This window comes from Plutella xylostella, chromosome 26, assembly GCF_932276165.1.
Source record: "Plutella xylostella chromosome 26, ilPluXylo3.1, whole genome shotgun sequence".
Lineage (NCBI taxonomy): Eukaryota > Metazoa > Arthropoda > Insecta > Lepidoptera > Plutellidae > Plutella > Plutella xylostella.
Genome location: NC_064006.1, coordinates 951,018 through 964,262, shown reverse-complemented (window position 1 = coordinate 964,262; position 13,245 = coordinate 951,018). Strand labels below are relative to the sequence as shown.

Sequence of the window (13,245 nt, the reverse complement as noted above, 5' to 3'; positions counted from 1 at the left end):
TAAGTATAACAGAAACTGGTGTAAGTATCTACGAAATCTATAAATATACGATGAAGTAATCAATGTTAGGTATTTCCATTTCCAATGAGATCCTAAGCTATATATTTTAGATATATTCAAGTGTAAAATCTAATATACTTACTCACTATTTTATTTATTTATTAAATTACTTCCATAATAGTCTACGCTCATTAACCATTTTTATTTATTAAATCCTAAATTACATTTGTAGCTACGGGCATGTAAAATCAGTTATTTAATAAAATATTAATAATAAAATAAATAACCCGTGCAAAGCAATTTCGTTCTTATCTTGATTGTGTTATGGTTCATCAGATTTCCTCCTTATATAATGTCTCTGTGAGAGTGAACCATCACAATAGCCGGTACTACGATGTATTGGATTCATGGTAAGATTGTTTATTTGTTAATATTTTATGTCAATATGGTTCGCAACCTATCACGTGAGTACAAATGTGCTGCGAAAAGTGGGTGGCTCGCTTGTGAGCCACCTCTAACTACCCCTTCGGGGATTACAGTCGTGAGTGCATATGTATTTTATGTCAAGTCAGTCCGTGACTTCACCCAGGGTTCTAGCTGAAAACCAGCGCTATGGTTTACCATAGCACCAAGCTGAGCTAGAGCTAGAACCCGTTTCAGCACCGGGAAGCAACACCCTTGCTCATTTCTCTTTACTTTAAGCTTTTTTATTATTTGTCTTATTTTATTGTTGTGTTGTTTCTGTGTGTGTGTGTGAAATAAATTTATTTTCTTTCTTTCTTTCTTATTTGTTAAAAATCATTATACTCACTCTCTCTCTCACACATGTTTTATTGTATTTGTGATGTTTTATGCAGAAACAGATTATCCTTTAATTTTCTGTTATATTTTGATTGATCAATGTTAATTATTTTTGAAATACCATCTAAATTACGTACATTTCCATAAACAAAATTTTGGGTTTATATATAGGGTTTTGCAAAAGAGGTACAGTTTAGCGAAGGGGTGACTCAAGGGGGTCAATGAACAACTTTTGATCTTTAATTTATATATCTTTACCCGTATAATATTTTTTAAATTAATAAGCCACCTGTCAGACATTGGTAAATACTTTAGAAATAAACTCCTTATCAGACTACTCACGATACAGGCCTAGCCTAGTGTGAGGGTCACTGACACAATCATAGGAAAAGCATCATCAATATTATTATTTCAATTATTTGTAAATTCTTAAGTTCTTTGATATTCTTTATTTAAATAATATTTAATTTTTAAGTTAAGTACAAATTTTAAGTTCTTTAAAGTTTTAAAATTTTCTGTTTTTATTTTAGATGTTTAAATTTTATGTTTTCAAGTTTCTCAGCTTACATTTTTGATTTTAAGTATGGTGTCAATAAAGACTTTTTAATTTTTTAATCTCACGATAAGTCAACCCGTTACGTTGTGTGCAGGATTATTAATTGTATGGTGCTTTTCAGGATTCCTGTTTATGCTGCTACAGCTCTCATTTATAGAAGCTCAACCAACACGAGCAAACCATGGAATTCAGGACAATGTAGCCCACAAAGGATTTGATGCCAAAAATATTCTGAAATATCTTCCACCACACTTAGTCAAAGAACTTCAGCAATCGTCGAAATCACATAATCCTATCGCTATTTTTACTGCCGGAGACTTTTCCATGGACTCTCCTGATGATGACTCTAAAGACGAAATCTATGAAAGAAACGGTCCGATTCCTGATGCTGGATCAGAAGAAAATTCATTAAAATATGATGAAAGTAACGAAATCTATTACGATGATGACCGAAATGATGAACCTGACATGGATGCAGATTATTCCACTAGTAGCAATGAGATGTCGGAATTAAGAAGAGTTAGAAGAAATTCAGATGCGTTAGTTCATACACGGCCAGTACGCACACTGGCACTTTTAAATTCAGTGTCAAACGTAGCAAGATCAGCAACCGAAGGACACAGTAATGATAAAACACTAGAAATTATGATTAAATTGAGTAGAGCACTTCAAACTTATCTGGCCGATATTAACAAAGATGAGGGAGTTACCTTAGATATCAAAAAAAAAATCGGATTAAAAACGCAACACAAAAATAAACCACGAAAACATTCGAATTATTCTGACAAAGACAGTACCAATGACGAACATACACGTGGCAAAAGAGAGGAATTAAGAAATTCAGATGTGTTAGTTCATTCACGCCCAGTACGCACACTGGCACTTTTAAATACAGCGTCAAAAGTAGCAGGGTTAGCACATGAAAGACATAGTCATCATGATAAAACACTAAAAATTATAGCTAATTTGAGTGGAGCACTGAGAACTTCTCTTTCTCATATTACCGAACATGTGGGCTTTAGCTTAGATGTCAACAACGAACACAGAAACAAACCACAAGAAGGTTCGAATAAATCTCACAAAGACCGTCCCAGCAAGGAGAAAAACCAAGAACATGATTAGTTATTTAAAGAACTAAAGTATATGTTAATTAGAATTTGTATGTTTTGTTTTCAAAAGATTATTGACTAAAGTTACTTGATGTAATTAGAAACTGCACTTCCTACAATATGGCGAATAAATCAGGCATTTTTATTGATGTAGCTACATTATAATTTATGCAGTAACTAAATTCTATCTCGTCCATTTTAATCATTCTTCCTTCTCTAACTTACAATTTTAACACATATACATCCGGCTCGCAGGACCATGAAAAGGCTTGGTTGCCTTATGATAGGATCGCTGGTAGTAGAAGCTATTTGACAACTGAACACTTAGTATTACTTATTATTTAGTACATAACTAATAGTACCTAACTAATAATAGACCGAAAGTCTAGTAAAACTTTAATATGTCATATCTAACAGCACCGATATTTAAGACACAATGTCTTATATTTATTTTGATCTAATAAAATCTAAATAAGAACCTACTGCCATGCATCAAGACAAACTTTAATATTCTGCGAGGCAAATTAACAGAATTCAGTCTACTACGGTCCATGAATATTGCAAATAGAAAACGCCAACTCACCTTTGAGTACCTAATTTAGTTCCTTCGCAACCTTAGATTAACAATATACTAACAAGATGGAATGTCAGTGCAAAAGAAACGTCTACACGAAATAACACCCCACTTCAACCACTGCACTCTTATTTGAATCCGTTCGGTTAGAAGATTTGTGACTTTATTCATTAGGTTAAACCTAAAACGGTTTGACAGTAAACAAAATATGGACACTTTTTGGTTTGTTTTTGTGACACGACCATCTTGTTCGTTTATTGCTAAGCTAAGTTCGCAACAGACATTTCTGTTCCTTTCTACATAATAAAAACAAACAACTTATGCGGTACCTAGGTAATAAAAACAAATGCTTCCTTTCGTGAGTATTCTGGAATGCTTCCTACGTTTTTCTGTATCCCCAAGGCCGTATGAAGTAGTATGGACGAAACGACTTGTAAAGCAGAGGCTACATTGATGAATGATTTAATAATAATAATAATATGTGGGGACAACTCACACACGGCTATCCGACCCCAAGCTAGGCAGAGCCTGTGTGTTATGGGTATCGGACAGCTGATATATCTACAAAATTACATAGATAGATACATATTAAATATAAATATCAACACCCAAGACCCGAGTACAAATATCTGTCTTTAAACAAATATATGCCCCAGCCGGGAATCGAACTCGGGACCTTCGGCATAGCAGTCAGGGTCACTAACCACTAAACCATTCGACTGTCTGTTTAAATTAAATTACAATTCGCTGGCGAATTAATAACAGCATCTGCCTTACTTTTCGTTGCAGAAAGGAATATTTAGCTAATGTGGGCATTCGACTGTCAGTAAAGCAAGGTATGTAGCTCGACGGTCGAATGGCGTAGTGGTTAGTGGCCCTGACTGCTATGCCGAAGGTCCCGGGTTCGATTCCCGGCTGGGACAGATATTTGTTTAAAGACAGATATTTGTACTCGGGTCTTGGGTGTTGATATTTATATTTAGTTTGTAAGTATCTATTTATGTATTTGTGTAGATAGGTATAACAGCGGTCCGATACCCGGACGGCCGTGTGTGAGATGTCCCCACATATTTATTTATTTACATTTAAGGTCGGTCTGTTTTGCCATTTGGCTGCCACATCCCATAGTCACATAATCACTACATACTGATTTGTATGATATTGCAATCACATTTCTTCTCCGAGGTTGGTAGGCACTACTAACTGAAATTTCCGAAGCTCCACTGCGGGCTAGGATTCCCGGAAACTCGTGGGTCCCAATCACATCAAACAGAAACCTTTTTCAAATTGATCCATACATTTCGGAGCTCCAATACCAGTTATAATGGCTCACACACGTAAAACCACGTAAAACTTATGCATTTACATAGGTACATACGGTTGCGAGCCGTTAAGCCGTAGGTTAGGTAGGTATTTATAGTAAGCAAAAGAGATAAGTTTTGTTTTGTTTTTGCTTTTTCAATTTAGTAACTACTTTTTTTTTTTGTTGCACCTTTCTACTAGTTTCTCTGTACCTCCTGTAGGTTGGCTGGTAGAAAATGCTTTTAGCATTAAGTCCACCTTTTTTACACTTATATTTCATATTTGTGCAATAAAGTATCAAATAAATAAATAAATAAATAAGTATATACCAGCACATAATTTATACAATACACGTCATCATCATCAGCCAATAATCATCCACTGCTGGACATAGGCCTCTCCCAAGGAGCCACAACACTCAGTCCTCGGCCTTCCTCATCCAACCACTACCGGCCACCCGCCTAAGGTGGTCGGTCCAACGAGCAGGAGGGCGATCCACGCTGCGTTTGCCTGTTCGTGGTCTCCACTCGAGAACTCGTCTACCCCAACAGTTATCGGTTCTTCGGCAGATATGAACAGCGACCAGCCCACTGCCACTTCAGCAGGGCGATCACGAAAAACAGTAGAGCGATCCGGAAAAAACGCAGCACATTCTATTCGATAGTCTATTCGAATGTGCTGTCAACCTGTCAATAACAAAATGGCGGTGTATAGATTTGCGAAAGTTTGACAGCTATCATTCCATAGGTCATTGTCAGAATAATATGATGTACTCTGTGGTCATTCTTTTCGAAACTCATTCGAAAGGTAAAAAGTGTTCGAAAGTGCTGTCAAGTTGACAATAGTCGCAATCACATTCGATTCTATATTTTTCGTGATCGCCCTGCAGCTTGCATATTCTGACAGCGATGTCGGTAACCTTATAGTCCTCTAACAATTACATACAAAATCTATTTAAGGTAGATTTGACGACTCGTTTCATAGAACATGTATGTAAGTACTTACATATACCTACTATGCATTAAATAAAATACTTGTACAACTCATTTTATCTTTCACCGGCGATTCTTAGTGCCAATTTCTCCATAGTCGGTTAGAGCTTAACCAGGGAGTAGTGGTTGACTTTCAACACATCTGTCATGAATTTTATATCGAGATGACGTTAATTTATAAATCAATCCCTGTCGGTTAGATAACCGACTATGGAGAAATTGGCACTTAGGATCAAACCGTTTGCACGTTTAGCGCATACTTACCTCTTTAGTTGACTGTACGCCGCTATTCTCCTAAACTTCGACTAACATTAGCGATGTACACACGCCTTTAGAAGGTGCTTCGCGATAACGTCAGCCAACGGTTCTTATGCAAATTGACGGAAAGACACTCGTACGTACATAGACGTACAACGTACATAGACGTACAACGTACATAGACCAACGATATTTTAATACCAACTAGATGGAGTCAGTGCAAAAGAAACGTCTCTACAAATAACACCACACTTCTACCACTGAGCTGATCTTTAAATAGTTCGGTTAGAACATTTGTGCCTTTATTCCTTGGTAAAATTGTTGTCATTAGGTTGAACTTAAAACGATTTGACAGTAAAATAAAATGTGTCAGTTTTTAGATTGGTTTTTGAATGTCGAGTCACCTTGTTCGTATATTGTTAATCTAAGACACAGACGTAGGTACATATATGTACGTCAGAGCAATTTGCCTTTCAATGAGACGAGATGGCATCAAATGTTAGCAGAAAGGCAGGTGGGTGTGAAGAACCGTTTCCGAAATGATGTAAGAAGTTAATCGTAGGTTACGTAATGATTAAATAAATTGATTGATTTTTTTACCTCATTTCCAAAAGTCCAAGAATGAAAGTGGTTGCAAGACCTTGTATAAAAAAAGGCCAAATGTTTTATTCCTACTTAGGGCAGATTTTTCAATAGTCAGATAAAAGTTATCTGAGGAATAATTCTGATACTGTCGCATGTGAATTTTGGTATTAGACAGAGGAACAAGTTTATCCCTCAGACAGTATTTATCCGAGCATTGAAAAATCAGCCCTAAATCTTATCCATTAGCCAAAGTCAAAATTCAAGCATGCCATGCTTATAAATTTTGTTGGGTAATGGTTGGTTAAATGTCGCCTTAATTTTTATAACAAGTGTCTAGGAGTTAGTAGTTAGGAGTAAAACGCAAAACGTGTATTTTTAATAAACATTTTAATAAATATCGTGCTTTCTTATTTTAAATGTAAAAAAGTAGAAAAAAATATTATGCTGGACAGAATATTGTTTCATTTTCACAAAATATTTTACACTTTATATATATTTGTATTGCAAGTACTTAACAGATTTGTAATGCATGTGGAATGATAACTATAGTTACATAATACATATCAGATAAGTATAATAATGTTACGATAAAAAAAATCAACGGTATTTAATTTAATAGGTTTCATTACTATATGTGTTAGTTACAGATATTATTTGAAGATACTTGATTGAAATCGTGGTTCAAGCTGCCAAATTAGTTAGGCCGTGTCCGCACCGCGAATATTTCACTAATTTTTCTCCCCTTTTTTCGGTGATAGATGAGGTCATGGGAAGTATTATATTCTTTCAGACCTATGTCTATAACTCAAACGTTAGGTACAGAGGTTATTTTAGAATATGTATACAGAATTTAGAATATTTACCTAAAACACAGAAACGATCACATTATAGTCTTGAGGAATTTTCGCTACTGGCGCCCTCTTCAACTATATGGGTTTTTAACCACACATTCCAAATTTGGGTTTTGACATTAGTAAAAATGTATTTTGTGTCTTCAGAATAGGTCTCACTGTCATGTCTATAGTTAGGCTGTACGCACAGCGATATATCACCGCGCGATTAATAAATTCTCGCGAATTATATTCCAACACTTGTATTCACCGATATGCGTTTTTTTACCGCCAGTACTCGTATAATATTCAACGTGTTACAGAACTGCGAGAAAAAAACCACGCGGTGAAATATCGCTGTGCGGACACAGCATTACAGTTATAGAACACGTCAGAGAAATCTGACCCTTCTCAGAAGCATTGTTACTATGAGAGGGGGGTCAGGTTTCTCTACTATTTCCCAACATCAAATCCAATCTCTAAGCATGCAAAAGTCCGTATTTGTTAGCCAGCGCCAGCACAGGGGAGCCAGTGGGGGGGTCGGGCAGGCAGCCCCCGGAGCCCGCCACGTCGAGGTGGCTGTAGGGAATGTCGGCCACGTCGAGGTCTGAGGTCAGGAGTAAGAAGCCTGCCGGGCCCTGGGGAATGAAAGCACACACACTTACGCCTTGTACTAATGTACTCCCTTGCGGGGTAGGCAGAGGTACATTGCCGCACCCACTTTTCGCCAGAGTGCTATGTTAGTCCCAATGTAATAGGGGGCGGGCCTATTGCCATTTTACGGGCACATCCAAGACCCGAGAACAAATATCTGTGTTTAAACAAATATCTGCCCCAGCCGGGAATCGAACCCGGGACCTTCGGCTCAGTAGTCAGGGTCACTAACCACTACGCCATTCGGTCGTCAAAGATGAATTTGATTATAAATTCAAGGGTAGTTTAATTCCATTAATTTTGAAGGAGACCCGTGCCCCAACAGTGGGGACATGATGATGTGATGATTTATTATAAACAGGTATTTTTTTTTTTATATGTAGGTAATAGTAATAATATGTGGGGACATCTCACACTTATATACATTTTAAATGAAATTAATAATGAATGTCTGCAATGCAGCCCGAAGGTTTTAATTTAATTTTCTGTCATCCAGTCTGCCAAATAGACTTATACAGACTATATCAGTAAACACCTAGTGATATTTTATTAATTCACCTATCTTCCACCCATGAGTCTTAAGATCAAACTGTTTCCTAAAACTTTAGGTGGCATACATATCTATTTTGCAGACTGTACTATATTTACAACAGTATGGTTCCTACCTGGTGTCCTCTGGGCACAGCAGACGAGGGCTGGTTCAAGGCTTGGTGGACATCTTCGAACTCAGCCTGGCCGCGGTGCACCTTGAAAGAAAGAAAGTATTTATTTTTGGGCACATAGCATACATATAGTTGGTAATTAAATCATGTATTTATTGTCACTATGCCACATACGAAGTTTTAATGCTACCTACACTAATAGTAGGTATATAGAGGAAAGATTTGATTGTGTTTGTCTAGGTACTGGAAATTCTTACATACTACTAAAACTTTTTCGCCATAATACAATATCTACACTGCCAATAGCATATTCCAACACTGCCAATAATTTTGACACTGTCCATAACCCATTCGGACACTGTCAACAACACATTTCAACACTTTCAATAATATATTTTTATTTTATACATTATTAAGCTCAACAATACCTTCAAGTCTTCTCTTCTGATGGTGGACACCTCCACCATGTCACCGACCGCCTCGCCGGCCAGTTGGAACTGTCGCGCGTGGTCCTTGTATCTGTGGGGTGGGGAGGGCGTTTTAATTTAGTCGTATTATTAAGATTAACTGGCTAGGTATATATTATTTATATTATGTTTATTTATATATTCATAACTTATATATAGTTACGTATTTTATATTATATTTGGTAATTATTATTAAGTGACTTGTTTTAATTTTGTTTTCTTTTTGCACACCTTATAATAAAATTTTCTTGCACCTCCTGTGGGTTGACTGGTAGAAAATGCTTGTAGCATTAAGTCCACCCTTTGTACACTTATTTTTATATTTGTGCAATAAAGGATTAAATAAATAAATAAATAAATAAAATTACGTTCATTTTCGAGACAGTAATAATTATTGTCACAATCAACCGTTCATCACAATCCATCAGGTCTCCACTGCTGGGGCACGGGTCGACTTCCAATGAAGGAAAGGGTTATAGGCCTAGTCGATCTTCAAAATCAAACGTTTCTATAACAAGGAGGAAGGAGGAGTAGCCCAAAAACAGGAGTGGCCCAAGAACACTTCCCTGTGGTACACCAAACTTAACCATTCTTGTTGAAGAATTGAACAACTCAGTTACTGTGTTAACTTTTTTTTCAAGTCGGACGAACTGTTTTCTGTTGTCTAAGTAGCTTTTTATCCAGTCCTGAGCTGGGCCTCGAATCCCACAACAGTGACACTTCTTTAGTAGAGTTTCGTGATCGACAAAGTCAAATGCCTTGGTCATATCAAAGAAAATAACCACCGCAGGTTGCAACTACGTCCCTAATATTATTTTTAAAGTGAAAGTGAAAGTGTTGTCACCTGGCGGCGTGGTTGTCCATCACGATGCTTCCTATGTAGCCTAGTTCTGCCTAGCTTGGGGTCGGATTTCCGTGTGTGAGATGTCCCCACATATTATTATGATTACCTAGCGGCATGGTTGTCCATGAGTATGATTTGATTTGATCCAAAGGCTTAGTTGACTTGGGGTCGGATGTCCGTGTGTGAGATGTCTTCACTGACCTGGCGGCATGGTTGTCCATCACGATGGTGTACCCGAGGCCGACGGCGCGGATGGCGTGGCCGGTCAGAGTGGCCACCGTGTAGATGTGGGTGATGTTCCAAAAGTGGTATGCATAATAATAATTATAGAACTTACGTTGCTCATAATGACCCCTAGAGTCACCGACACATTATAAACTCGGATACATTACTTAAGTCACGGACACATTATAATAGAACGGACCCCCTTTCGGATTAGTAAACCACTTTTGCAACATCCCGCCCAAGGTAAAGGTAAAATTACAAACATACACACACATATGATTTGATTTGCTCCATAGGCTTTGGACTGACGACCTTAGGCGGGCAGCCGGTAGTGGTTGGATGAGGAAGGCCGAGGACCGAGTGTTGTGGCGCTCTTTGGGAGAGCCTATGTCCAGCAGTGGATGATTATTGGCTGGTGATTATTATTATTATTATGTAATTATGATTACCTGGCGGCGTGGTTGTCCATCACGATGGTGTACCCGAGGCCGACGGCGCGGATGGCGTGGCCGGTCAGCGTGGCTACCGTGTAGATGTGGGGGTTTTTCTCGTTTACTGCTCGCTCTTTCATCTGAAAAGTTGATTAAGATTATGACGTTACTGTATACATAGAATAATGGAATATAGTAAATAAATATTTATGCCATACAGGACATGTTGCAAAAGTGCTATGGTAAGACGAAAGGAAGTTACTCAGGGGTCGTTTCGAATCACTATTGTTCTACGCTTTAGGAAATTTTACTCCTCATATTAGTCACTTTATATCACCAACAAAGTTTATTTCAAAAAGCATTTTTTTCTCTAATTTTAAAAGTCAGTGTTTCCCATATACTAGAATATGTGTTTCTTACTGCGCCCTCGCTTATACGGTATATACAGGGTGTTACACAATGTTCAGTCTTGGGTAATGATATTTATATTTAGTATGTATTTGTGTAGATAATAATATATCAGCTGTCAGACACAGGTTCTGTCTAGCTTGGGGTCGGATAGCCGTATGTGAGATTTTCCCACATACTTATTTACTATCGTATTTTTGTTTTTGTCTCATCTTCTTTTCTATCCTTTTGTTCTTGTTTTTTTGTAATTTCTTTAAATCTGTATATTTTTTTTTGTTTTTGTCTCTGTCTACATGTCAAATACACGTCTCTTTATCTTTATTACTATTTACCTCAAACAGCAGGTCGGCCATGATCATGCGTCCCTCGGCGTCAGTATTCCCCACGTGCTATATACAGAGTCTTACACAATCTTCAGTCTTGGGTGATGATATTTACATTTAGTATTTATTTGTGTATAATATCAGCTGTCTGACACAGGTTCTGTCTAACTTGGGGTCAGATGCCCGTGTGTGTGTGTATGTCCCCACATATTTAGTAACTATCGTGTTTTTGTCTCATCTTCTATTCAATTTTTAACCGACTTCAAAAAAAGGAGGAAGTTCTCAATTCGTCGGGATATATATTTTTTTTTAATTTTGCTCTTGTTGTTTCTTATATGTATTTCTTTAAATGTGTATATTTTTTGTGTTTTTAATGTTTGTGCTGTCTACGTCTCTTTATCTTCATTACTATTTACCTCAAACAGCAGATCCGCCATGATCATGCGTCCCTCGGCGTCAGTGTTCCCCACGCGGACAGTTCGTCCGCTGCGGCTTGTGATCAGTTCGTCCGCGACGTACGCGTCCGCGCCCACCAAGTTGCGCGCCATGCTGAGAGCGGCGATCACCTTGAGGCTTTAGGACCTGTATCTATGTATTTAAGTAGATATATCAGCTGTCCGACACCCATATCACAGGTAGCTAGCTTCCCACATACTTAGTTACTATCGTATTTATGTTTTTGTCTCATCTTCTATTCAATTTTTTTGCTCTTGTTGTTTTATACCTACCTAATTTCTTTAAATCTGTAATTTTTTGTTGTTGTTGTTGCTGTCTATCCTAACTAATATTATAAATGCGAAAGTAACTGTGTCTGTCTGTCTGTCTGTCTGTCTGTCTGTTACTCTTTCACGCCAAAACTACTGAACGGATTTGAATATATCTTGGGGTCGGATGGCCGTGTGTGAGACATATGTATAAATTTACCTCAAACAGCAGGTCAGCCATGATCATGCGTCCCTCGGCGTCAGTGTTCCCCACGCGGACAGTTCGCCCGCTGCGGCTTGTGATCAGTTCGTCCGCGACGTACGCGTCCGCGCCCACCGAGTTGCGCGCCATGCTGAGAGCGGCCACGACCTTGAGGCGGGGCTGCAGGAGCTGACAGGCCTGGGGGGTGAAGTGGAAGTTGAAGTGGAAGTGGGAGCTAAAGTGAAAGTGGAATGATAAAGTTACATGGGAGACAAAATTGAAAGTTAAGTATATTTATCCGAGTTGCGCGCCATGCTGAAAGCGGCGATGACCTTGAGGCGGGGTTTTAGCAGCTCACAGGCCTGGGGAGGGGGAGTTGAAGTTAAAGTGGAAGTGGGAGTTAAAGTTGAGGTGGAGGAACGCAAAAAATAAGGGCAATGATGATAAATTTTAAGTTAAAGTGGATGATAAAATTTAAATGACGTTGGTATTTTTATTCATCGTACATAATATATTATACCTACTATGCAGTTTAAATTGTTACTATCACTCACACGACTAAAATTACAGCAACAAATTTAATCCTCTAATATTTTAAGAATTTGTAGAGTCAGGCAGCGAATGTGGCTTCTTTTATTCGTGAATCGTGTTTTTCATTCAAATATACAGGGTGTTGCAAAATTGGTATACTAAGCCGAAACCTACATGTGCAGCATGTTATATCTAAGCCCGAAACTGAAATTAGAATTTGGAAAAAAAAAAGTAGTAAAAAGTCACGTGACCAACAAAGTTCCTATGGAGAATGAATTTTTTTTTTCGCGAATTTTCATATTCTGATTTCAGTTTCGGGCTTAGATATAACATGCTGCACATGTAGGTTTCGGCTTAGTATACCCTTTTTGCAACATCCTGTATAGTATTCAGGTATAACACCCTGTACAATTTGATTTGAAACTCTGTTCAATGCAACACCCTGTATACAATACCTTGACGAACCCGGCGACGGCGGCGGCACCGCACTTGTCTCTCGACATGCCCGCCATCACGCCGCCCGCCTTGATGTCGCAGCCGCCCGTGTCGTACGTCACACCCTGTAGATAACAAGTAAAACGTTATGTTAGCATGTTACGTGCAATAAGGAGCAACCTGTAGATAGCATATGTGTTTTGTTTTAGGTTTTTTTATCTTATATTTTAAAACCAAATTTTAAATAAATCAAATAAAAAGACTTAGCGTGCGTTGCACCATTTAACTTTAACTATTACAAACGTCACATCGTCTGTCAAAGCATCGGTTAAGCGAAAAATTGGTTGCACCA

At 38.0% G+C, this 13,245-nt stretch overlaps 1 protein-coding gene across 3 annotated transcripts in view; it reads right to left on the bottom strand.

Annotated features, from left to right (window-relative positions):
* Positions 1-7,161: 7,161 nt before the first annotated feature.
* Positions 7,162-13,245, bottom strand: part of LOC105398361 (putative aminopeptidase W07G4.4) — a 31,693-nt gene continuing 25,609 nt past the window's right edge. For 2 of the 3 annotated variants that reach the window (XM_048630562.1, XM_048630560.1), the window contains exons 8-13: positions 12,914-13,018; positions 11,946-12,125; positions 10,309-10,430; positions 8,752-8,842; positions 8,327-8,407; positions 7,162-7,645 (exon numbers count right to left, since the gene is read on the bottom strand). In XM_048630562.1, coding sequence (XP_048486519.1) covers positions 7,487-7,645; positions 8,327-8,407; positions 8,752-8,842; positions 10,309-10,430; positions 11,946-12,125; positions 12,914-13,018 — 738 coding nt within the window. In that variant the 3' untranslated portion in view covers positions 7,162-7,486. Of the gene's footprint in view, positions 7,646-8,326; positions 8,408-8,751; positions 8,843-10,308; positions 10,431-11,437; positions 11,588-11,945; positions 12,126-12,913; positions 13,019-13,245 lie in introns of all 3 variants that reach the window. The other variant, XM_048630561.1, reaches the window with a different exon arrangement.